This window comes from Rhincodon typus, chromosome 9 (assembly GCF_021869965.1).
Source record: "Rhincodon typus isolate 14 chromosome 9, sRhiTyp1.1, whole genome shotgun sequence".
Classification (NCBI taxonomy): domain Eukaryota; kingdom Metazoa; phylum Chordata; class Chondrichthyes; order Orectolobiformes; family Rhincodontidae; genus Rhincodon; species Rhincodon typus.
This window is the reverse complement of record NC_063340.1, coordinates 63,472,401-63,499,103: the sequence shown is the minus strand read 5'-3', so window position 1 is coordinate 63,499,103 and position 26,703 is coordinate 63,472,401. Positions and strand designations below refer to the sequence as shown.

The 26,703-nt window shown below is 41.0% G+C and overlaps 2 protein-coding genes across 3 annotated transcripts in view; one reads left to right on the top strand and one right to left on the bottom strand.

The window, feature by feature from the left end:
• plekhh2 (pleckstrin homology domain containing, family H (with MyTH4 domain) member 2) overlaps positions 1–9,154 on the bottom strand; it is a 121,884-nt gene extending 112,730 nt beyond the window's left edge. Inside the window, exons 1-2 of one of the 2 annotated variants that reach the window (XM_048601254.1) lie at positions 8,845–9,154; positions 7,993–8,083 (exon numbers count right to left, since the gene is read on the bottom strand). In XM_048601254.1, coding sequence (XP_048457211.1) covers positions 7,993–8,079 — 87 coding nt within the window. In that variant the 5' untranslated portion in view covers positions 8,080–8,083; positions 8,845–9,154. The remainder of the gene's footprint in view (positions 1–7,992; positions 8,084–8,844) is intronic. The other variant, XM_048601255.1, reaches the window with a different exon arrangement.
• Positions 9,155–9,511: 357 nt separating this feature from the next.
• The window catches only part of thada (THADA armadillo repeat containing), a 256,405-nt gene continuing 239,213 nt past the window's right edge, over positions 9,512–26,703 (top strand). The window contains exons 1-10 of the mRNA XM_048601335.1: positions 9,512–9,808; positions 11,507–11,601; positions 13,806–13,936; positions 19,834–19,982; positions 20,589–20,621; positions 22,066–22,114; positions 23,855–24,045; positions 24,176–24,270; positions 25,143–25,366; positions 25,508–25,512. Of these exons, the coding sequence (XP_048457292.1) occupies positions 9,733–9,808; positions 11,507–11,601; positions 13,806–13,936; positions 19,834–19,982; positions 20,589–20,621; positions 22,066–22,114; positions 23,855–24,045; positions 24,176–24,270; positions 25,143–25,366; positions 25,508–25,512 (1,048 nt within the window). The 5' untranslated portion in view covers positions 9,512–9,732. The remainder of the gene's footprint in view (positions 9,809–11,506; positions 11,602–13,805; positions 13,937–19,833; positions 19,983–20,588; positions 20,622–22,065; positions 22,115–23,854; positions 24,046–24,175; positions 24,271–25,142; positions 25,367–25,507; positions 25,513–26,703) is intronic.

Here is a 26,703-nt window from a genome sequence, read left to right as displayed (position 1 = left end):
CGGCCTCACTCTTGCCTCAATTTACCTTGGCTCCCGTGGCCAATTCAAACCGGTTGCAGATGCTCATGATAGCGGATATGAGCAGAAAACGGCTTTGTCATCCATGCGCAGGGAGGCTATGACCTGCAGGCCTCCACTACCTGGAACAGTCACCCCTTTCAGGCTCACATCCCTCCTGATGGATGCAGCAGAAAACTCTATGCAACAAACAAACAAGGCAGGAGAGGCTGTGCAGCCTGACCTCACGCCAGATCTCATTGGGATGCTTTCTGATGTGCTAGCAGTTAGGAAAGCTGTTCCAGGATTTTGACCCAGCCACTAATTATAGTTCAAAATAAGGATGTTGTGTAGTTTAGAGGAGAGCTTGCAGGTGGTGGTGTACCATGAAACTTGCTCTGGTGACTTTTGCCATGCTGAACCTGTTGTCAGAATTTTAACCTGTCTGAAACTGGTGGCACCTTCCTTTATTTGTACACATTGTGGTCGACTGAAGTCATCAAGCCTCAAATGCATTTCTTCTTGGTAAGCTGAGCAGGAAATGACAATTAGCTCTCCCATCAGATGAAGATGGCTAAAGTGGATCTAGAGATTGCACTAATGATGTTGGTGTAGAGCTGTTGGATCCAATTGCTGATTCCCTCCCCAAAGCCTATTTTGGCGAGTATGTCCCACATGTAGGTGTGCAACATCCTGTCAAAGGTCATCTCCTGGTCCAGGCTGATGAGGCAGATGTTCACCCCCTTGTCCTGCATGTAGGTGAACATTTCCCTGAGGACTCTCAGAGATCATCCTTCTTGATACAGCACAGGTTTGGTCAGGGTGAGTTACCAATCCCAGATCAGGCCTGACCTGGTTGGCGATGACCTTAGACAGTATTTTGTAATCCACATTCAGCAGTAAAACTGGCCACCAGTTTCTAATTTCCTCCTTCTTCCCCTTCTGCTTGTAGATGAAGGTTCATCATAGCTTTCCTCATGGATTCGCACACACAGGAGCATGCTATTGTACACCTCCAGCAGGTCCTGCCAATCAAGCTCCACAACTTGGCTGGCAAACCATTGCATCTGGGAGTTTTATTCTTTGAAGGACTGGAGGGCATTGGCCAGCTCATCCAGAGAAAACGCTGGTCCAGCTCCTGCGCTGGTCCTGGGCTTAGTGTTATACAGTCTGGCATAGAAGGATTTACTGATCCTCAGGACATCAGCCTGAGATGACGTTACTGAGCCACCTTCTTCCTTCAGGCTGCGAGCACAGAACTCTCCTTGTGCACCTTGAAGAAGGAACACGAATGTGTCTCATCCCGCTCCATGGTACGGACTCTGGGCCAGAAGATGATCTTGGAGGCCTCAAAGGTATACAGCACAGCTTGCTCGCTCTTCACCTCCTGGAGATTCTCTGTGACATTGACCGCCATCGTCTGCTGCAGGAGTAGGTTATGCAGGCTTTTCTGGAGTTTGGGCAGTTTTCTCCATCTGTCTTTTGCCTTCTGAACACCTTTAAGGCTAAAGAACCTCTTGATGCTCCCCTTGACTATTTCCCACCAGTCTGCTGGAGACTCAAAGAGGGACTTCATGGTTCTCCAACCTGTGTAATCCCTTTTGGAGCTCCTCAGTGTTTTCTGGGGTCAACAGTTTCACATTCAGCTTCTACGTTCCGTTATCGGCCCACTAACTGTACAAATGTTCAGCAGCATTGTGGTGAAGCATTAATTTAACCCCACTATTGTGATACATTTCAGTTGTTTGTAGCATAATACTTTTACCTGGTTGTGAACACTAAAATGTTAAGGAGTGCAGTATACAGTATGTTACATAATCCTGTGGATGAAATATCATCGGAGCATCAGCAACGTCCTGATGGATTAGAAAGGTAAGATGTAGAAAACAAATTAAAATCCTCTAAACATATAAAGTTCAACAAATGAATAAGCATCAATGTTTCTGATGAGGTTTTTTCACTCTCTTACACTCCATGAGCTTAACATGGAAATCACTTCAGATTTTGGACAGGGAAACCATAATTTGTGATTAGTCTGTGCTTAGAGCTATTGAAGCAGGCAGCTTTTACAAACTTAATGCTACCATCTCATTTGAATAATTATAGCATTCAGCATATTGTGACAGTGCTCTGGCTGGCTAACTGCCCATCAGTAGGAATGAATAGCATGAATAGCTAGTACATTTTTCAGTATTACCAACACAATGCAAATCACATCCCCACTCACTCAATCAGCCAGCAGCATGTATAAACTTTTCAGCGATGTTGGGAGGACCCGCAAGAGCATTTTGGTAGGCTGCTGGGGAAATCATCTGTTATGACCGAATTCCGAGTAGCGCAGTTCAGTTGGGAGTCTGGTGTCAGGCATACAAATGATGTGTCCTACCCAATAAAGCAGGTTTTGAATAATTAGCATCACAATACAGAGCAAGTTGGCTTGGAAAAGGCTGGACCAACTTTCTTGCCAAGAAATTTGAAGGCTCTTATGAAGATACTACAGGGGGTACTTCTCCACTCTAAGATGTCTGCTGTAGGTCATTGCAGGTCTCTGAAGAATAGCGGAGTGCATGAATCATTGCTGCCAGGTAAAACAAAACCTTAATCTCGGGTACAAAATCTTGGTATTCAAATATTCTTTTCCTCAGTCAGCTGAAAGCTAAACTATAGTTCATAGAACAACACCTATATGTTGAATTCGCAGCAACAGACTTTCAGAGATTCCCAAGGGTTTTTATTATAAATCTATTGTTTAGTACAAATACCAGTTTCCATTTTCTGTTATGGACTCGTTCCCTATCCAGAAGGCAACACCCTGCTGGGAAGGAGCCTTTTCTTTGAAAAATGTACCATCAAATCATCCGTTTGACTGATTAAACTAGTAGCAATTATGAGTACTGCCCTCCAGGCACAGTAGAACCGGACAAACCTCAAGGGATCTCTCTCCCACTGCAACTCTCTCGTAATCTCTTCGGCCCTGAAACTGCTCGACCACGTCCTGAAGCAAACTAGGTACTACAGCCACATCACCTTCCTTAGCACCTGCCTACGGAACCAGATCATCCCCAATGGACTACAATCCACATTCAAGCCTTCCCAATTTGGCCCCAACCGTGATAATATCTACATTCATGGTATTGAGCACCTCCATCTCCTACCGACCAACCTCATCCCGCCCCCTTGACCTGTCCGTCCTCCCTGGACTGACCTATCCCCTTCCTAACTCCCTACCTACACTCACCTTTACTGGCTCCATCCCCACCTCTTCCACCTGTTTGTTTCCTCTCCACCTATCCTCTCCTCTATCCCTCTTCTATCCGCCTCCCACTCTCTCCCTATTTATTTCAAAACCCCCTTCCCCTCCCCCTTTTCTGATGAAGGGTCTAGGCCCGAAACGTCAGCCTCTCTGCTCCTATGATGCTGCTTGGCCTGCTGTGTTCATCCAGCCCTGCACCTTGTTGTCTCGGATTCTCCAGCATCTGCAGTTCCTACTATCTCTGATTCAACACTAGAACAGTAGAAGGGTAGGAAAAGAGAGGAGATTAATGAGCCCAGGTTTTGTTTTTGTAACTCCACCACCAATTCAACCAATTATCCAATTAACACAAAAACACATTTCCAGCACAGTCCACCACGGAAGTACAGCAATCACAAAAAATGAATGAAGGATGGGAAAGGAGGGAGGTCACAAAATTCAAATGGAGTTGGAGGTGGAAATAATGCATCCAGCCCCCACAGTGCTCATATCTCTCTAAAAGCCTAAGGTGTTGGTGTTCCCCCCACAAAGGAGACCTGGACACAAACAAAGAGAGGCAGGCAGTCGAGAACTATGACCCCTGCCTGCACCTCCTAATGGCTACCTCAGCCAGGCCCAATAACAGACCCACAAGGAGGTCCCTCAACTTGCCCACTTCACTCAAGAACCCACCATGTTTTAAAAAGAATGACCACTAAAATCACCCAGTTAACAAATTAAACCGAGTAATTACAAATTCTGCACACCGAGGTCAGTGTGACAATAATAAAACTGAAGGAAGGGTGGGATAAGAGGTAGAGATCGAATCAAACGTAGTCGTAGTGTCACCATCTGTGAGCAAGGAGGTCCTGGTTCAAGTCCCACCTGGTCCAGAGGCACAAACAACATTTCCAAACAGGATGATTAGAAAACATCAAGAGTTGTGTTCTTTTTGTTTCAATTAATTTGCTTCAGAGATATTATTACACACCTCTGAAGCAGATGGGACTTGAACCCACGTCTCCCAGCTTAGAGGTAGGAACAAAGCCACTGCACCACAACAGCCCTAAAAGAATCCAGATCTTTTTTCTTACAAATGGTAAAGCAATTTTATTTATGATATGGAGCATCATAAGGATATGACTCTTCCAAGTGGTGACAGTAGAAATTCTTCAACATAGAGCCAGACCCACAGCAACATGGTGGACTCTTAAGTGCCCTCTAGGCAATTAGAGATGGACAACTCTATCCCCATATCCTATTGGAACAGTTTAACTTGAACTACCATTCCAGATTAACTTTCTGGTCTAGCCAGTGATGCCCACATCCCATGAACAAAAAAAAAGAAATCTAAGAAGGGTTTTCTGGCATTTAAGAGATGTAATGAAGCACTGCAAAATGCAAACCTTCTTTCACATATTTCTAATAAAACAGAATGAGTAAAATATTATTCATTATGTTTGGGAATTTTAATCATTATGGTCACTGATCTCCAAGCACATTTAACTCATTTCTCTAATGGTTCAAGGTTCACCATATATATGAAAGAACAATTAAGTATCTGTTACATTAACAGCTCACTTAGTAAATACATTTTAGTAGATTTTTTAAAAATCCAAAGCAATGAGAAGAACCCGAAATTCTTTACTTACACTCTACATGCAAAAGTACTATACAGAGCTTTGTTTGTGTGCAGTGAAATATGTCCCAAGTATAAGCCAAATACATGCACATAATTATCATAAACCTAAGAATTGTATATTTCCTAAATTTACTTTATAACAGCATTCTGAAAAGGTTTCAGATAATATGGAAAGTCTACTTAGTTAATGAAAGACAGCACACCACCGCCCCTTGACATTCAATGGTGTTATCATCACTGAATCCCCCACTATCAACATCCTGGGAGTTATTATTGATCAGAAACTCAACTGCACTCAACACGTAAGTGCAATGGCTACAAGAGCAGGTCAGAGTCTAGGAATACTGTGGCAAGTAACTCATTTTCTGACTCCTGAAAGCCTGTCCACCATCTACAAGGCACAAGTCAGGAGTGTGATGGAATACTCCCCATTTACCTGGATGAGTGCAGCCCCTACAACTCAAGAAGCTTGACACCATCCAGGGCAAAGCAGCTCGCTTAATTGGCATTACATCCACAAGCATCTAATCCCTGCACCAAATTTGCTCAGTAGCAGCCGTATGTACTACCTACAAGATGCACTGCAGAAATTCACTAAAGATCCTCAGACTGCACCTTCCAAACCCACAACCACTTTCACTTGGAAAGGCAAGGGCAGCAGATATATGGGAACACCACCACCTTCAAGTTCCCCAAGTTACTCCCATCCTGACTTGGATATATATTGCCATTCCTTCACTGTCGCCGAGTCCAAATCCTGGAATTCTCTCCTTAACAGCATTGTGGGTCAACCCACATCAGGTGGACTGCAGCAGTTCAAGAAGGCAGCACACCAGCACCTTCTCAAGATCAACCAGGGACGGGCAAGAAATGCAAACCCAAATGTAAAACTCCGGTTGAAGCAAGTGCCATAGCAATATCCTAAAAACAACTTGCATCTTATTTCCTAGGATGAAGGGTTTGGTTTGTGAGGAAGGATTGAGTATAACAGCCTGTACTAATCAACCTTGTTGAAACTTTCGATTCTGAGAGAGATTGACAGAATGTACCTCAAGATGGTTCCCTCTCTGGGGTCTCTCAAACTGGGGGTCGGAGTAGGGGGTGGGCACAGTTTAGAAAAGGCATCTCCAATTTAAAGGCTGAGGTGCCTTGCTTTGCTTCAGTATTCACTAGTGAGAGGGACCTTGTAGTTTGTGAGGACAGCGTGAAATAGGCTGATATGCTCTGACAGATTGATGTTAGGAAGGAGGAGGTGCTAGAAATTTTGAAAACCATGAGGATAGATAAGTCCCCTGGGCCAGACGGGATCATAGATCATAGAATCATAGATCATAGAATTATACCCAAGGTTACTACGGGAAGCGAGCGAAGAGATTGCTGCACCTTTGGCGATGATCTTTGTGTCCTCACTATCCACTGGAGTAGTACCAGATGATTGGACGTTGGCAAATGTTATTACCTTGTTCAAGAAAAGGAATAGGGAGAATACTGGGAACTACAGACCGGTCAGTCTTACTTCTGTGGTGGGCAAATTATTGGAGAGGATTCTGAGAGATAGTATTTATGATTATTTAGAAAAGCATAGTTTGATTAGAAATAGTCAGCATGGCTTTGTGAGGGGCAGGTCATGCCTCACAAGACTTACTGAATTCTTTGAGGATGTGACAAAACACATTGATGAAGGTAGAGCAGTGGATGTGGTGTATATGGATTTTAGCAAGGCATTTGATAAGGTTCCCCATGGTAGGCTCATTCAGAACGTAAGGAGGCATGGGATTCAGGGAAATTTGGCTGTCTGGATACAGAATTGGCTGTCCAATAGAAGACAGCGGGTGGTAGTAGATGGAAAGTATTCAGCCTGGAGCTCATGACCAGTGGTGTTCCTCAGGGATCTGTTCTGGGACCTCTGCTCTTTGTGATCTTTATAAATGATTTGGATGAGGAAGTGGAAGGGTGGGTTAGTAAGTTTGTCGATATCACGAATGCTGGTGTAGCTGTGGATAGTGTGAAGGGCTGTTGTAGGTTGCAAGGGGACATTGACAGGATGCAGAGATGGGCAAAGAAGTGGCAGATGGAATTCAACCCAGAAAACTGTAAAGTGATTCATTTTGGAAGGTCAAATTTGAATGCAGAATACAGGGTTGATGGCAGGATTCTTGGCAATGTGGAGGAACAGAGGGATCATGGGGTCCACGTCCATGGATCCTTCACAGTTGCTGCCAAGTTGATAGGGTTGTAAAGAAGGCGTATGGTATTGGCTTTCACTGGCAGTGGAATTGAGTTTAAGAGCCGTGAGGTTATGCTGCAGCTCTAGAAAACCCTGGTTAGGCCACACTTGGAATATTGAGTTCTATTCTGGTCGCCTCATTATAGGAAGGATGTGGAAGCTTTAGAGAGGGTGCAGAGGAGATTTACCAGGATGCTGTCTGGAATGGAGTGCAGATCTTATGTGGAAAGGTTGAGGGAGCTCGGGTTTTTCTCATTGGAGTGAAAAAGGATGAGAGGTGACTTGATAGAGGGGTACAAGATGATGAGAGGCATAGATAGAGTGGATAGCCAGAGACTTTTTCCCAGGGCGGAAATGATTATTACGAGGGGGCATAATTTTAAGGTGATTGGAGGAAGGTATAGGGGAGATGTCAGAGGTAGGTTCTTTACACAGAGAGTGGTGCATGCGTGGAATCAGATGCATTAGGGATATTTAAGCGACTCTTGGATAGGCACATGAATGATAATAAAATGAAGGGTATGCAGGTGAGTTTGGTCTTAGAGTAGGATAATAGATCAGCACAACATTGTGGGCCAAAGGGCCTGTACTGTTCTATGTTCTATGTGAGTAGGAATTTCTTCTCTCAGATGATGATTAGTCTTTGGAATTCTCTTTCAAAGAGAACAGTGGATGCTGGGTCATTGAATACATTAAAAAGGATGAGTAAGTAAGGCAGATATTTGAACTACAAAGCAATCAAGGATTCTGGGGGTAACAAAGTAAAAGTACATCACATGCATATGGATGAAGATAATTTTTTAGTTCACCTGCAGCTAAAAATAGGCCAAATTCCTACTATTTTAAAGTTAATAAACTGCCCAAAAATCAAGAATAAGCACTTTTGACACATACCTGAAGTTTGCATTTTCTGTTGTTAACTGTGATGAGTTTAAAAACAGTCTTAATTTCTGTGATCAACATTTTATTGCCCGACACCATCTGCCTAAAGAGAGACACTAGTGAATTCCTAATAATAATGTGGGTCTGGAATGGCATTTCGTTAGACTGAGATATTTGACAGGTTTCCTTCCATAAATAATACTGGAAAACCAGTCAGCAAATAAAAATTTGAAAATAACTGAAAACCACTTAGTAAGAATATACAGCTCTGTACAGCCCGAGTTATACGTTATGGTAAACGGATAATAAATTCTGTTTGAAACACAGAATACACGTTCTGGTATTAATTTACCACTAAAGATTGTAAATTCTTCGATCCATGTAAAAAGGAACAAATTTTCAATGTATAATTATGCTGAACAGTTGTCTGGTATGGAGCAAAACCGTAAACAGCGCAAAAGTTCTGCAAACATTGCAGTGGCTTTCACAAAAAAGTCATTTATTTATTCAAAAGACTATCAAGTGACTACAATTTCCAAGCCCAGTTTATAACCACACTTCGAAATATTCGCTGAGGACGTTTTACAACAAAGTATTTTTTCATTAACACCCCCTCTTAAAAAACGAACACTGAACAAATAAATGATTGACTCCAAGTAACCATCTCTGAGTAATGCTTTACAACAACTTGTTCAAAGAGTTCCCACTAAATGTTTCTTTGTTGGGGAAGAACTGTATTCAAACCATGACCGCTACACTGGTGTGAACTCCCAAATTCGCCTTAACCTCATCTTTTCCGCACTGTGCTGTCAGTGAAATGACATCAGATGCAATAACGAATATTGAAAAAAATGCTGTACTCACTTTCAAGATTCCACGTCTCGCTTACTGCCGCAGCCGTCTAACTAATTCAATGTGCTATTATTCCCCTCCGTTAAATTTGCCAGCAGAAACTGAGGGCAGATGTCAAAGCGGGCTTTGGGCGTGGGGCGAGCTGCGGTCTCCCCGGCTGCTGCCACTGCTATCCCCTTATCCATGCCGATGAGACTGCACCGAGGAGATGATGACTTTCCCACACTCAGCTGGCTGGCTGGCTGTCAGCGGATTCTTAGCGCACTGTATCCACCTGGGAGCACGGAGGAAGGAACATACATGCTAGACTGACATCCTCTGATTGACGTAGCCCTCCACCTATCGAGAGGCCGTCCGGACGCGCTTTTATGTCAGTGAGAGTAGGCAGGGGGTTCAGTGAGTGTGGGGGGCGGGGGCAGCGTGTGTGTGGGGCGGGGCCAGTGTGTGGGGCGGGGCCAGTGTGGGGGCGGGGCCAGTGCGTGTGAGGCCGGGCAAGAGTGTGTGGGGCTAGTCGGGATGGGATCAGCGCATGAGGGCGGGGTGAGTACGTGCGTGGGGCGGAGCCGTGTACGTTGGGGCGTGTGTGGGCGGGATTAGTGCACGTTGGGGGCGGGCCATATGACCGAATCTCGCGGAGAGACGCTTGGACGTGAAGGGATGCTTTGACGTTCACGTGCGTTGTCGTTGATGCGTGGCGGCGGATAGGGAACCGGCTTTTGTGAGGGAAGCACATTTTAAATGCTTTTATTTTTAAACTGTCGTGTCTTTCAGTCCCTCTTTAGAAAGCTGGCCCCTTGCCTGAAGTGAGCATAGAATAGGACTAACCTGAAGTCATCTCCAAGTGAGCTCTTGCCTTTCCCGTTTGAAGCCTTTCCCGTTTGAAAACTAACTGTGGCGGCGATGGTTCTGAAGAAGAAGAAAGTCCTCGACGTTGGTCGAATTGTGCTCGACCAGCATCAACTAGCGAGATTGCGATGTGAGTAAACCCGTGTCTGTCACAGGCAGCGGAATCCGGAGTGTGCTGCAGATGCAGTGCCCAGGCTGTTCCTCCTTAGGCCGCAGAGGCATACAGTGTGTAACCCGGGACGATATGGACAATATGGACAATTTGAACCCGTGTGCCTTACCGTGGAGGCCAGCTGACCTTGGCAGATCTAATATTTGTTCAGCAATGAAGCAGCAGCAGCACTTTGCAAACAGAGCTCACGATTAAGAAATCAGGATTGGACAATGTGTTAGTGCACCTGGGTTTCTAATTTCAACTTGTACAGTCTTGATGTAGAGCCCGTGTGTTAAAGGGTATTTTATATTGAATTTGTAACGTCAGGGCGTATGCGGAGATCTTAGATAATGCTCATAAAATATTTGCACGAATGGTTCTAGGGATGAGGCATTTCAGTTAACGTGAATGGTTTGGGGAAACTGGGGTTGAATTCCTTAGAGACAAAGTTGCAAAAAGATGAAAAACTTCAACTGAAAATCTGGAAAATTTTGGACAGAGTAAATTGGGAGAGATTGTTTCCATGAGCTGAAGGGACAAGTGACACTCAAAGCAAAATTCTGCGGGTGTCAGAAATTTGAAATAAAAACAGAAAATGCTGGAGGAATTCAGGAGAAAGTCTGGCAGCATTTGTGGGGAGGGAAGCAGAGTTAACGTTTTGATTCCAATATGCTGTCTTTTCAGAACTGATTGAAGCGTACACTGATTTAAAATGAATGGTAAAAGAGCCAAAGGCAGTTGGAAAACAAAACTTTTTTTATGCAACATATTGTTTGGATCTAGAATGCACTGACTGAGTGTGGTGGTGGACATTTAACAGTGACTTTAGAAGGGAGTAATTATCTGAAAAGAAAAATTGTTCCAGAGTTACATGGAAAGGACTAGGAAATGGGACTAGTTCTTTACTTTTGTAAAGAGCCGGCGTGAGCATGAATCAAGTGTCGACCTCCTGTGATGGATGCACTCTGATTCTGTAAATAAACTTCAAACATTGAGAAATGCATATATTCATGACACACGTGATGCATCATTATAACGTGCATTTACTGTCACACAATTGTGGCAGGATATTTGTTCATAAGATCCTACAAAAAAGCGAAGGGATGAATTTGATTTTGTAACAATCTGAAATGAGGAATATTGGCCAAACACTTCGAATTTTCAATAGTGTCAAGCACTTTGTGAACCTGAACCGTTAGAATAACTATCATCTTAATGCTTGATTCAAAGGGGACCATTCCCTATAATGAGGCAACCTACCTGTGCTCTGTGGAAGTTATGCTTTAAATCATGTGATGAAGTCTTGTTGTGGCGTTTGGATGCAGTGTCGATAATAACTGAAATGCTGATGTTTTTAACCAGTAAAGCCACCTTCTTATCAGTGAGCTTCTTTGCAATAGTTCATGATATGTACTTCAGACTGCTTTGATTCAGGATTTTAGAACATATTGTGCTCCTTAAATGTATTACATGTGCAAAAAGGTTTTGCATAATCTGAAAAGTTAAAATGCTTTTACATTTAACTCTGTAAATGGTTTTATTCACTTTGCATCCAATTACAATATATTGTTTTGAATAATATGCATCCAGCTTACCACATGTACACTTGCAAGATACACTTAGCCGTACATCACTGTACTTTTGGAGAATAAATGTATCTTTTTTTACCCTCAGGCATAGTAAGTGTTGAGGAGAATGGTCTTGCAAATCTTCTGCTGGAATGTACACAGCTCACTGATGGAATACAACAACTGTGTTTGTTAAAGAAGGTCAGTTTGTCTTGCTCCTTCGTTTGGGCTTCATTTCAACCACTTTGCTGAACAACAGTATCAGAACAATATAGTCACGAAGTTGAAGACACAATTTATGTTTTCAGAAAGTGATGTTCATACCTTTTTCCATGACTCTGATTTAATCAGTTGACCTTAAAAAGTAATGTGTAAGGGTCTTAAAACAAGCACTGTAAATACACCACTTCATTTCAAATTTAACTCAAAAATTATTGGATTAAATGAGGGATTTGTAACAAACAATATTTTATAGAAGACGTGATCGGCAAATTGCTACTTCTAAAATGTTTTGTTACCTTTTCTTGAGATTGGGTTCGAGGTCTTGAAGTCATTTTTGAATTGAATGTCTAACGGACTATAAAGTCATACAGCATGGAAATAGACCCTTCAGATTATCCAACTCATTCTTGTTTCTGTTGTTTTTTCAATTTTCTTCTTTTTATATCCAGAGTGCTATTACAAGCAACCGTATGGCATTTTTCACACCGCCAAATCACCCATGGTACTTTTCATCTATTATAGACCACGAGTAAATCACCATCTCCAGTTAATCAATTTACATGCAAAGCCTGGCAAACAAAATGAACCCAGCTTCTAAATACAAAGTTCAGTGAGCATCATCTGTTGCCAGTTGACTTTGGAGCTGTTTGATTTGACCCTTAAAGAGAATTGCTTTTCTAACTTGACAGTGAACAGTGAGGGTATATGTATCAGGCATTTCTACTTGCATTAGCTTAGAAGTTCTCATGTTTTTTTTATTTGCTTATGGGACATGGGTGTTGCTGACTCTCCAACATTTATTGCCTATCCCTAGTTGCTCTTGAAAGGGTGGTGGTGAGCTGCCACCTTGAACTGCTGCAGGCCAGGTAGACTGCATTGCCATTAGGGAGGGAATTCCAGGATTTTGACCTGGTGACAGTGAAGGAACAGCAGTATATTTCCAAGCCAGGATTGTGAATGGCTTGGAGGGGTACTTGCAGGTAGTGGGGTTCCACTGTATTTGCACCCCTTGTCCTTCTAGATGGAAGTGCTTGTAGATTTGGAAGGTGCTGTTTAAGGATCTTTGGTGAATTTCTGCAGTGCATCTTGTAGATTTTATACACCACAGTGTCTGAATGTTGGTAGTGGATGCTTGTGGATCTGGTGCCAATCAAGCGGGCTGCTTTACCCTGGATGGTGTCAAGCTTGTTGAGTGTTGTTGGAGCTGCACCCATCCAGTTCAGTGGGGAGTATTCCATCACAATCCCGCCTTGTGCCTTGTAGATAGCTTAGGGGAATCAGGAGGTGAGTTAGTTGCTGCAGTATTCCTAGTCTTGGATCTTCTCTTGTAACCACTATATTTATAAGGCCAATCCAGTTGAGTTTCTGTTCAATGGTAACCCCCAGGATGTTGTTGATAGGGGATTCAGTGATGGTAACATAAATGAATGTCAAGGGACACAAGTTAGCTTGTTTCCTATTGGAGATGAATATTGCCTGACATTTATGTGGCATGAATGTTACTTGCCACATGTCAGCCCGAGTCTGGATATTGTCCAGAACTTGTTGCATTTGGACATGACTGCTTAGTGTCTGAGGAGTCATGAATGTGCTGAATCATCAGCGAACATCCCTACCTTTGACCTTGTGATGGAAGGAAGATGCTTACCATCTGATAATGAATGGTGTCAGACATTTACTCCCAGGGACTGATTTCATAAATTAGAAATGACTAACTGCTGCTTTAGATATCATCCACCATTTCAAATACTTCCAGTACAATTAATTACACTGCTATGCGTAAATTAAGTCTCTGTCCTCCATCACAGTGTTTCTTCCACCATAGACTAAAGAGTATCTTTTTCTTTCTATATTATTTACTTTTCTCACTGGTAAATATGATACTTTTTTTTTCTATTTCATTGTTATTGGAATCATATACAAGAAATACTTTTAAACTAAATAGCTTGATTAGCTTATTTTTCTCTGGGATTTGCAAGCTATGTGACTGCTCGTTGGGAAAGCTACAGCACCATTTCCTATTTAGAAATCTGAACACATTTCATTGGTTTCTCACTTGTTAATTGAAATTGAGTCAAATTTGAATTGAGCAAGCTTTCTCTCCTGGTGAAGCTTTAATTGTTATATTTTACACAATCTACATTTTCGACAAACCACTTTATATGTTTTTCTGCACTTTTCAGATTGGCTGTTTGTTAAGAAAATTAGGTGGAGATGATGTGCGTAATTCACAGAGTGCTACCTGTATGGAAATATTGGTTAGAATTTACTGGGGTCTGGAATCCAGAAGCCCCCTGAAAAGAGCAACAGCAAGGTAACTCACAGAATATTTGTATCCTGTTTTCAGTACATTCGTAAGTGAGCTAATAAGTCTTGAGAGATTTTGTTACGGCCAGGTGAAGGCATTATGAATCTGCTCCCTTTTTTTTTTTGAACCTCCCTTGTTGGCCGTAAAATACTTGAAATTACTTTTAGCTTTCTTCTCAATCACACCATTTTAATTATAGCTTGCTTGATAACAATACTTTCTTGAGTGAAAGTGGAATTTCCGCCATCTGCAATCCGACCCCGCCACCAAAGACATTTTTCCCTCCCCACCCTTATCTGCTTTCCGGAGGGACCACTCGCTCTGGGACTCCCTTGTCCATTCCACACTCCCCTCCAGCCCCACCACAACCGACAGTTTTCCCTGCAACCGCAGGAAGTGCTACACCTGCCCCTGCACCTCCCCCCTCACCCCCATCCCAGGCCCCAAGAAGACTTTCCACATCAAGCAGATGTTCACCTGCACATCTGTTAACGTGGTATACTGCATCCGCTGTTCCCGTTGTGGCCTCCTCTACATCGGGGAGACCAAGCGGAGGCTTGGGGACTGCTTTGCAGAACACCTACGCTCGGTTCGCACTAAACAACTGCACCTCCCAGTCGCAAACCATTTCAACTCCCCCTCCCATTCCTCAGAAGACATGTCCATCCTGGGCCTCCTGCAGTGCCACAACGATACTACCCGAAGGTTGCAGGAACAGCAACTCATATTCCGCTTGGGAACCCTACAGCCCAATGGTATCATCGTGGACTTCACAAACTTCTAAATCTCCCCTCGCCCTACCGCATCCCAAAACCAGCCCAGCTCGTCCCTGCCTCCCTAACCTGTCCTTCCTCCCACCTATCCCCTCCTCCCACCTCAAGCCCCACCCCCATTTCCTTCCTACTAACCTTATCCCGCCCCCTTGACCTGTCCGTCCTCCCTGGACTAACCTATCTTCCTCCCTACCTCCCCACCTACACTCACCTTTACTGACTCCATCCCTGCCTCTTTGACCTGTCTGTTTCCTCTCCACCTATCTTCTCCTCTATCCATCTTCTATTCGCCTCCCCCTCTCTCCCTATTTATTTCAGAACCCCCTTCCCCCTCCCCCATTTCTGAAGAAGGGTCTAGGCCCGAAACGTCAGCCTTCCTGCTCCTCTGATGCTGCTTGGCCTGCTGTGTTCATCCAGCTCTACACCTTGTTATCTCTGGAATTTTTTCTTACTAATACTGAGAAAAATGATACATTGAACACAAATAAATGGTACAATGTTTATAAAGTGGTATATGTTTGGTACAAAATGAAGTTAGATTTTAACCCAAGAATGTTATTGCTTAATGAATTACTTGTATCTTCATCAGTGATGAAATCTGTAAATAGCATTGAGTTTGGGGTGAATAGATCTTTCTTCAATTTACTTAATCACAGCTTTTTTTAATGTAAGTTCAGGGGAAACAAGCAGAGACAGTGGGAAAGTCTTCCAGTTGTGTGGTTACTCATACGTCTCACATCACTTTCCAAAAGTTGGTTTTCTGAAATATAGTTCTCTTGCATATTCCACATATGGCATCATTTTTATTCCAATTTGGACAATCTACAGGTGACCTTCATTACGATATGTGAAATTTCCACAAAGGTTTAAATTAAAAATAGAAGGCAAGGATTTCTCTAATTTCAAATAACCTTCCCACCCGTCCCCGGGCTTCCTTTCAGCCCTACTTCCTCTCTTTCATTCTGCCTACCGACCCTCCCTTCTAGCTACCAACCAGGTTCATCCCTCCCATTGACCAACCAGGTTGTACCTACTATCAGTGTGCACCTATTATTACCATTCTGCTACCCCTCTCCAACTTTTTTATCTGCAGCTGCCTCTACCCACAGCCCTGAAGAAGGGTAATATCCAAAACTTTGACTTCTCCTTTTCTCCAGATGCTGCCTGACTTGCTGTGTTCTTACAGCCTCCTGTTTGCCTACCAAGGATTTCTCAACATCTGAATGAGTTTGGTGCCTTTTTATTAAATATCAATTTCAGTTCACACTTTCTTTGCTTAGCACAAATTTGTATTGTGAGCTAGGCTCAAATTGGTCAGGTGACTACTGCAGCCATCATTTGTCAGTATCTTCTTTTTTTTGTTTAAAGCCATTTTAGTCCATGAAAATTTCGGGTATTAAAAATCGGATGATGGAAGGTGAAAATTGATTTACCAAATCATGACATATCCTGGAAACCAGGAATATAAACAGAAAATGCTGGAAATACTTCAGGCACAAACAGAGAAACAAAGTTCATGTTTCAGGTCAATAAGCTTTCATGACGTTTTTGTTCTGATGAAAGTTATTGATCTGAAACATTAATTTCATTTTCTCACTCTGCTGACCTCCGTGACCTGCTGGACATTTCCAGAATTTTGTTTTCATTATATAAACTATTATCACTTTATCATGCAGTTGAGGAAAAACATTGTGTGAGATTGTGCTCGGAAATTATTTGCCCCGTGTTTGTGAATAAACAATAAGATCAAAAGATAGGTTTTTTGAAATGGGAATTGAGTGTTTACATTTTAAATCAATTTTTTTATTCATTCGTGGGATGTTGACATTGCTGGCTGGGGCAGCATTTATTTTCCCATCCCAAGATATCCTTGATTGTGAGCTGCTACCTTAAACCACTGCAGTCCATTTGCTGTGAATAGACCCACAATGCCATTAGAGAGGGAGTTCCAGAATTTGACCGAACAGTACTGAAGGAACAACAATACGTTTCTAAGTCAGGAATGTAAGTGGCTTGGAGGGGAACTTGCAGCTAATGATGTTACCAAGTAACTGCTACCCTACCTCTTCCAGATGATAGTGTTTGCTGGAAGGCTCTGTCTGAGGAATTTGGTGAAAGTTTTGCAATGCATCTTGTAACTTGCCAGTTGACATTGGCGGAGGGAATGATTTTTTGTAGATATGTTTCCAGTCAAGCAGGCTGCTTTGTACTGGATTGTGTCAAGCTTCTTGATTGTTGTGTGAAGCTGAACTCATCCAAGGAAATGGGGAGTATTCCTTCATAGTCCTGACTTATGCCTTCTCTAAACAGTGAGTCAGGAGATAAGTTTCTGACTGCAGGACTTTTAATTTCTCACCTGCTGTTCTGCCCAGAATGTTTATATGGCTAGTCCAGTTCAATTTCTGGTCAATAGTGACAGCCCTACTCCACCTGATCCAATGGTTGTGGAATTGCATTTTCCAGCTTATCACTTACAACTTGTGCTTTTTAATCATTAGTCCTGATTTGTAGCATTGCCAGATTGATACCTTGTTTTTAGGTCTGCCTGATGCTGCTTCTGGTATGCTCTCCTGCACTCTTCATTGAACACGCGGCTACCCACTGGCTAAGTAATAATGTTAGGATGGAGAATATGCAGGCCATCTGGTTGTAGATTGCACCATCAGCAGCAGAGTTGCACTCAAACACACAGTACCTTGTGGATGCTGAGACTTGAGTTACTAGAACTGTTTGAAGTATGTCTCAACTAGCACAGTTGTGGTGTCAGAAACAATGTGATGGTGAGATTCCTTTGCACAAAGAATGTGCAATGTTCGTTCTTAATGATACTGTCATGAACAGATGTACCTGACAAGAAGATAGGAGAGGATGGAGTGAATTGTGATTTTCTTTTTTACCCTCTTGTTCATTCCCTTGCCACCTGTTGCAGACTTGGTCTACCAGCTTTAGAACTTGACCAGTTTGGGCAGTAGTGATGCTATAGAGTCACTTTGATGGAAATCGAAGTTTCCCACCAAGGGTACATTCTGCACCCTTGCTGCCTTTAGTGCTTCCTCCAGTGGTGTTCAACATGGAGGAACACTGATTCTTCGTGATGTTGTGAGATTTAATTGGCTCCAGAGTCGATGTTGAAGATTCTTAGGATGACTCCCTCCCAACTGTTCTGCCACCTCTGCAGGATCTTTTCTGCTGGTGGGACAGGGCATACCCAGTTGTACTGATGCTGGTGTCTGGGACATTGTGAGATACAATTCCATTTACTTGATCAGTCTGAGATTCTCTCTATCTATTTGCCTCTTTCTTGTCTCTCCTAGATCGGTGTCAGGTGATCTATTTGTTTCATTCCTTTTTTTTAAGACTTTTCAACAATCTGACATATCTGAATTAAGCCATTTCAGAAGGTAGTTAAGAGCCACTTACATTGTTGCAGATCTGGAGTCACAGGTAGGCCAAACCAGTTAAGAACAGCACTTTTCATTACTGAATGCAATGGGTTTTTATGACAATTTGTAAATGTTTTCACAGTCATCATTAGACTTTGAATTCCAGATTTTATTGAATTTGAGCCCAGGTCCCTAGAACAGTCATTTGGTTTTTAGATTATTAACTAGTCCAGCGATAATGCCATCAACCCCATGGTGGAAGCATGAGCTGTCCCTTATTTTGCACCGGTACTATTGATATTGGGTGTATGGTAGTTGTGTCAATTGAGATTAAATATTTGCAGATAGAAGGTATTGACTGTGTAGTTATTTGTTCAGATATAAACAAGCAGTTAATAGCAAAAGGTGAGACCTGTAATGATTCACTTTGTGAATATAGATTAGTTCTGGTTTCTTCCTTTTGTAGTCTGGCTATCAGGATTTAACATCGTCATTTCTAATCTTGACTTGACTGTGAGCTAGTATTGATCTTCAGGCAGCCTATATGTGAACAAAAAGCATGTAAGTAAGAGCTTACAAATGTGTAATTGCTATGATTCTGGCTTATTGTGCAAAATGATAAGGAACATTGGGAATACACTCCCTTAAAAGTATTGCTCTTGGATCATGCATGGGAGCAACTGACACCTGTGTATTTAATCGAGAATTTGTTGTTGCAATAGTTGTCAGATTTGCATTGTCTTGAGGAACAACTGTTAACTTGATATTTACTTTTGCAACTATGTATAGGTTTTCAGAACATTTTAGTGTTCATGTTGTAATTTAATATTTTCAGTTTAAAACTGGTTATGTTTCAATGATGTGTTGGCAGAGAAGAGTGAAAACAGTTTTATGAAGTATGTTTTGGGAAGTTCTACTTAAATTGTATTTCCACACTCCAGCCAAAAGTATGCTAATGTTACTCCCAGCGTCAAGAGATTTTATTTTCATCATTACTTGGCCCAACCTAATTTTAAATTTGCCATTACCACGGGAAGGCGACGGCCCGGTGATATTATTGCTGGACTATTAATCCAGAGGCCTAGGTAATGTTCTGAGAACCAGGACTTGGATCTCATCATTGGCAGATGGTGGAATTTGAATTCATTAAAAAAATCTGGAAGTAAGAGTCTACTGATGACCATGAATCCATTTCTGATTGTCGGAAAAACCCATCTGGTTCACTAATGTCCTTTAGGGAAGAAAATCTGCTGTGCTTACCTGATCTGGCCTACAGTAATGTAGTTGTCTCTCAACTGCCCTCTGGGCACTTACGGATGGCAATAAATGTTGCCCTAGTCAGTGATGCTGTCATCCCGTGAATGAATAAAAAATAGTTTCTATTTTCTTTGTGTTTGAAATATTTACATTGCTATGCAAGGGTTGACCAACTACTTATGCAGAATGTGATTCAACAGTGTACTTTGTCTTTAGTATCTTTTGAGCTGGCTCTGTCTGAGACATGCACGTTGTTTGCATTGTTTGATTTAGTTGTTAACTTGGTAGAAATAAATTAATGCAAGTCCTTTGTTTAGCAGCAATATATACGAGGCATGTTGAATTGCATCTGTTGTGCAGTGACTTCCAACAAGTAGTTTTTGTACTGTGTTAAAAATTTTTAAATGAAGCATACCAACACCGAATGCTTATTTTTAACATTTTTACACCAAATGCTTCATTCACAATTGATACTAATTTCCTTTTGCAGTGCATTGAGTGGCATTCCTGAAAACTTGAAGGAAGAAGTGGTTAGTTGTCTCATCAGTTGCCTAAAGGAAGAAATGTTGGTAGTGGATAAATCCCATGTCAGGAAGGTGATTGATTCCATTGCAGCATGCATGGAGAATTTTAGCCTGGGTAAGATTTGATGAATTGCATAAGCTTGAATAATTTTGTGTTCAGGACTTCTGGAACATAAAATTTTATTTTCCTCCTACATCTTGTATTTTTTGTTACGTATGCAGCTGACTTGTGCATGAACTTTGAACTCTAGCAGTTAGAAAGAAGCTATTTAGCCCATTATATTTGGATTGGTTCTTCACTTGAAACAAACCAAACTAATTCTACTATTCTGCATTCTCCTTATTGTCCTGGATCTTATCTTGCTTCAAGTATTTATTCAGTTTTCCCTTAAAAAGTGCAATGTTAATAATTATGTGATAAAACAATGCTCTGCGTAGATGACTTTCTTCTAACTGCTTTTTACTCTTTCGCTGTATGATAATTGAAAATTGATTATCCCTCAACTTTCCAGCCACTGGAAACAGCCTTTCCTATGCTTTCTATCATAATTAGCTTTTGGTAGGCTTTCGATTTTAAAAATTTCGTCCTTTTAGAGAAAAGAAAAGAATTACCTGAGGTCCTGGACAGGAATGAATAGGAAATTGATAACCTAATATCATTGTTTCTAATTACGATGTATGCTCAATAAAGTAATCACTCTGATTTGTACCTTTTACACAGGTGAAATGTGTACACAGTGCCTCTGTTTGGATGGTAGGTTGTTCTGTTTTGTATTTGGGTGCGTTTATAAACGTTCACACTGTGAGATGGAGCAACGTATGCAGATGTGAAAGATCACAATATTGTTTTTTCAATTAATTTAATTCAGAGTTGTTTAAGCTAACAGCTATTAATACTTAGCGAGTTTATTCATTATTATTATTATTATTATACCATGTTTCACTTATCTCCTGTATTAACTATATTCTCAATTGAAGATTGCAAATGTTTAAACTTTGTTCTCCTTCCCAAGTCTATCGTGTTTGTGTAAGTTGTTAACAAAGTTCAAGGTCTGGCAGCATCTGTAGAGAAAAAACATCAGAGTTAATGTTTCGGGTCCAGTGACCCTTCCTCAGAACTGTATTCTCGAGGCATAATTTTTGAGTTGTTCCTCAGATTCAGGAGCTGAAAACTGTTTATTGTTATTACTGTTGTGGTATGGTGTGGCATGACATCACAGGTGCAACTGTGTCGATGTGCATGGTTCAGAGCACCATTTGTTGTGGGTATAAACACTCTGTTAAAATGCTTATTTTGGAATGTTCTCTTACACGTTCATTTTACTTTGTTGCAATCATTCCACTTCTCTTGAAATCTTACCTGTAAGTTGTACATGAAGTGGAATTGAGTGAACTGCTCCTTTCTTTATCACATTTTGCCACGATGTTTTGGTCTTGACTCACCATGTGCATATCTTGTCATCAGTGTTAAACTGATCAATTTTAAGTTGCTTGATCCTAACATTTGTGTTCACCTATGGGCAGTTGTTTAAGACTAAATGAAATGCTTTACTTTGAAAATAATTTAATTTAAATTTGATTTGTAACATGTTTGGGTTGTGTTAATGCATAAAAGATTCCAGTAACATTGGCTACTTGTTGAAGTAGTCAAGCATTTTTCGAACCCAATCCCACATGTAGCTACACAACTTAAAAAAAATGAAGGATGTGCAATGCTATCCCAATTTTAGTAGATTACCTTTCTTGCTTAATCAGAATGATCTCTTTGCAAGCCCTGGGTGGAATTTCTTACCCTTGTCTTTTGCTACTTGTAGTTGCCCATTTCAGAAACCCTGACTATCTTCCTTGGAACCACATTTGTTCCTAAAAGCCTTCTCCAAGACCAATCAAGGGGCTTTCCAACACTAATGATAGTGCCATTCTGAATCCTCATGAATTTTTTTGTTATTTCAACTTTGGAGAAGTAACCACTAATTATTCTTTATATACCAACCACCTTTCAAGCTGGGACATCTTTTGTAAAATACTGAGAGTGCACACTGTGATTAAGACATCCTGTATTCAAAGTAACCCTTTCCAAATCCATTCTGTAGAAAAATAGTCAATGACCACAAATGTGACTGCTTATAGTTTAGCATAAAGAACATTGAAGTAATTTGTAAGTTTGCTTTTGTAACTGCTTCTATTTTACTTTGTAGTCCTTCAGTTTCTGCATACGGCGTTAATGGATTATAAGCTTCAAAATAAGTGAGTATTTCTAAAATGTATCTTTGTTTCTGGCTGCAGATATGATAAGACATCAAATTATCTAAATTAAGCAAAAATCACCAATGATTATGATTCATGATTGTAAAATTAATGAATTTGGTTGCAAACCTACAGTTCTTTTATTCTGCATTTGTGTTAAGTGCTGTAGGCAGCCTTGACTCAGTATAGGGTGTTACATTATAGGTGGGATGATAAAAATGTCTTGACTAGGTTGGAGACTACTTCAGGTATTATACATGTGCAGATAGTATACATTGTGCTTGAGTAGCATGAACTGATGCAGTTTTCTTGGCTGTGATGAGCTGATTATTCCATTTTTACATATGTATGCAAAAACTTCCACTAATATTGGGAAAAGCCCATAAGCATTAATTAAATGCAGTTCATACTACTAGCAAAAATCTTCCAATCTGAGTCAGAAACCTTATTTCGAATCCAGATCAGACCAAAAGTTGCCAACTTACTTTTTTGGGCAAGTGTCTGGATGAGGGGACTTTCCATCTGATGAAGCACATATGAGTCCAAGAACCCTTGCAGTCAGCAGCAGAAAGATCCATTCTTTTGAAAAAAAGACAGTAAGTGCTGTTATTTACTGGTCTTTAAGCAATTTTGACAGTTACTGAGAGACATATGAAATCGAAGTCGGTGTGGGGTGGGTGGTGCAGGTGCAGTTTACGTGGGATGCGCATAGTGTGGAAGGTGGATCTGGCTGGGGGAGTTGGGTCCATGAAGTTTTGATTGAGGGTGTGGGTATTTGACCAGTGGCTTCAAGCTGGGGTCAGTAGGAGGTTGTGCTGTTGAGACTAAGTTAGGGAAACTTGGGTCTGGCAGGGGTTCACAGCTTGATGGAGTTCTTTGATCTGAGTAGGGATCAGGTGTGGTTGTGTTTGGAAGCCCTATAGCGAATTGGGGATCAGAGTAGTTGGCAGTTTCAGGCCTCTCTGGAGTCCCAAGGAGAGGAAAGCTGTCAGTGGTGAGTCTGAGATGTCAGTTCTGTAGTTACCTAAGGGTTGGAGGAATTTACAATTTTTCTAATTTTTCCTGGTTAACTATTTTGGTCAGTGAGTTGGAATCATTTGAAGACTCTGCTTCCAGCTGAGAGTTGGAGAATTTTATGGATGTTTCAGAAGTTGGATAATTGCTTATCAGAAGTTTCTGCTTCCCACTGAGTCAGTTTTGTTGGCATTTCGTCATAGTCCTGAATCACAACTCCCCTCTACATTGGTGCAATTAATTTCTTCCTGTTGGATGATCTAGGCTGCTAATGATATTTGATTGTTTTTATGTTGTTGCTGCTCGGAAAATACCTTCCCTGGTTCTTCAAACTGGGTGAATAATCATGCACCAGGAGCTTTGCTTGTGGATCATCTGCTCAATGTAAATATGCCACTACTGTGTTGTATGACCTTTGAGTTTCTTGGTGCATTTACATGAGAATACAATTATCAATAATTGCAGAGTAATCATATTTAAGGTCAAATTCCAAATAAAATTTTAAATCGCTGTGATCCAAGTTTGTTTAAGATCAGGCATAGTGTATTTTATTGCATTCGTTTCTGATCTGAAACACAGTTATTGGGGAAAGCCTGTAAATTTAGCATTTATGCCTGATTCATTAAACCTAGACTATTAAATTAGAAATTTTTGGCAACAGATATAATAATTTCTTAAAATTATTATTTGGGGTTAAACGATGACTGGTATTTAATTTTGCTCTAGGAACCTCAGTGGACAGCATATTCTGCAAAACAAGCTGATGCATGATTTATTGGCAGCCTTGAAAACTGCTATGGTCCTTGTTCAGAAAGTTCAAGAGAAAATACGTGACATTCTCTGTAGAAATACTCAGCCGTCTCTCCGGAAAACTATGTGTGGGCTGCTCACGTGCTTTATTGAAATACTCCTAGATGGTAAGCTTGGCAGTGGACAATAAATGCTTTTTCCTCTTAAATTAAAGCAGATGATTTATTACAGATATATAAGGCTGGCTGCATGCCCTGTCCCTTTTCTCCCACTTCTTGTTTTGTTCCTGCCACTCAGGAGACTTCTTACAGACTGTTCAGAATACAGCAGGGATGGCTGCACTTCTCTTTATCAAGACTGTTGTGGACCATGATGAATTGTTGCCAAAATTGGTGAGTGGGTCTGCTGTTTGGAGACCCAGCCGTTAATTTTGTCCTTGACCTAAAGCTCTGGAAGGTGATCATTTGATATTGATTTAGGGCATTGGGCCGGGTCTTTAGTTTTCTAGTCCAGTGAAATTACCACTATATTAACGTTTCCTCAAAGTGTCTCTTTATACTCTTTAATAAACAATACAAAATTTAAAAAATTAACAATTCTTACAGGGATATCATAACTAAAACAAAACTTCAAAATTCTGTGCCCAAATTTTATCTCTGGGTGAACTTAATTGTATATTGTGGTAATGGAGAATAATTTTCTGTATGACCTGAATGCCTTATCATACCAGATCATTCAACTTAAATCAATATATGATGATACAAGGGATTACTGTGAGCTAGTTGGGTTAAAGATTTTTCTCCTGCCTGAAATGGTGGATGTCATTTTAACTCCAGGGCAAGTTGGGAAATTGAAGTGATTTTTATTTGTCGGGGTGTGGTGTTGGAGATGGATAGTTAATTTAAAAATTGGACACTTTGACCTCTACCTAGGTGCAGCTTGTTTTAACTGGCTTTAGTTTGAATGGGTAAAGGCTGCAAGTGAGGGTGATTGGTCACGAAAGCATTGTAAATTTGGAACATGATTGGAATTTCTGCCTTTTAGCGTAGATGCACTGTTGGTCCTACTGCTCACCATTGTCCCAATACCATTTTCAGCGTGTATCCATAGCAAGTTATGACAGAGTAAACCTTTGAGCTGAAAGGTAGGGGGAAGATATCACTAACATCATATGCTGTGAGATGATCTATCCTTTTGTACTTTTGACCATTTTAAAGAAGTCTCTTTATTTTTATACCTTAATTGCTTTTCATCTTCTTTGAAGGTTCATGATCTGCTGTTTAATTCCATTCAAAGAGGTCGTGATGTACCAGAATGGCTATTTCAGAGTTGTGAGCAACTTTATAGTGCTCCTCCTCCTGATGATGTGGTTCTTTTCCTCAGCCAGGGAATCCTGGCCATGTTGGATTGGAAAGGTGGGAAAATGAGAGAAGGTGGTGAACGTCTACTATTAGATATATTGATTGTTCTCCTGTCACTTAACATACGGTAAGCAAAAGATAGGTCATTTGTATCCTGCAATCAAATGATTTTCATGTGGATTCTTAGAGTTCCTGCCTTTTTTTTTAAGAAAAGTCAATTTTTTAGTGTAATGGTAAGACTGCTATCTCACCCCTTTTCTGCTTTTAGTCTTGGTAAAGACTGGTAACTGCTTGAGAGTTAATAATGCAAAAGCCATGTTATCAATTAACACTAATCTGTTTTTATTTCTGTAAATCATCTCGATTCCTCTTCTGTCTCTGCTCGTGTGCTTCTGAAACCCTCATTCGTTCTTTGTTCCCTCTGGATGTGATCATTTTAACACACTTGCCGGCTTTGCACTTTCTACACTCTGGAAACTTGACCTCATTCAATACTCAGAGATAGTAGGAACTCTCTGCTTATGTGGCCAGCCCTGTTTCAGTCAACCATCACCCCTGTACTCAGTGAGCCACATTGGCTGTTGGCTAAGCAAACACCTTAATGTTAATATTCTCAACATTGTTGTCAAATCCCTGTATGGTTTTATCACTAATTTTCTTGATGTCTATAATTCTATGAGAAATTTATACTGGTCCACTTCTGATCTTCTGAGCATCCTGGTTTTAATTTTGCACCATTTGTGCTGTGCCTTCAGCTGACAAACCGATGTCGTCTGAAATTTCTTCAAATTTTTTTTGCCACACTCAACTTCCCTTGTTTTCCTTCTTCAACACTTTTCTGTTGGCCAAACATTTGGTTGTTTGTGAATATCCTTATAGCTCATTGTTAAATTTTGCTTGATGCTGTTGTGAAGCATCTTGACATGTTTCATTACGATACAGAGTATAAGCTGTTGTCTATAATTAAATTTTGTTTTCATTAAAAACATGCTAAGAGGAATTTTGTATCAAATGTCATATATATGTAGTTGCAGCTTTTGAAAAGGTTGCATATTTTTGTGATGACAAGCTTTGAATTATCTGAGGTTCTGTTTTGTGCCATAGTTGATTTTTACCTTCATTGAGAAGACATTGCTAGCTGATCATTAGCTGCCTTCACGTAACAATGTGGCAACCATTTTGCATCCTAATCTCTTAGAACATAGAACATTACAGCGCAGTACAGGCCCTTCGGCCCTCGATGTTGCGCCGACCTGTGAAACCAATCTGAAGCCCATCTAACCTAAACTATTTCATTATCATCCATATGTTTATCCAATGACCATTTAAATGCCCTTAAAGTTGGCGAGTCTACTACTTTTGCAGGCAGGGCATTCCACGCCCTTACTACTCTCTGAGTAAAGAACCGACCTCTGAAGTCTGTCCTATATCTATCACCCCTCAATTTAAAGCTATGTCCCCTCG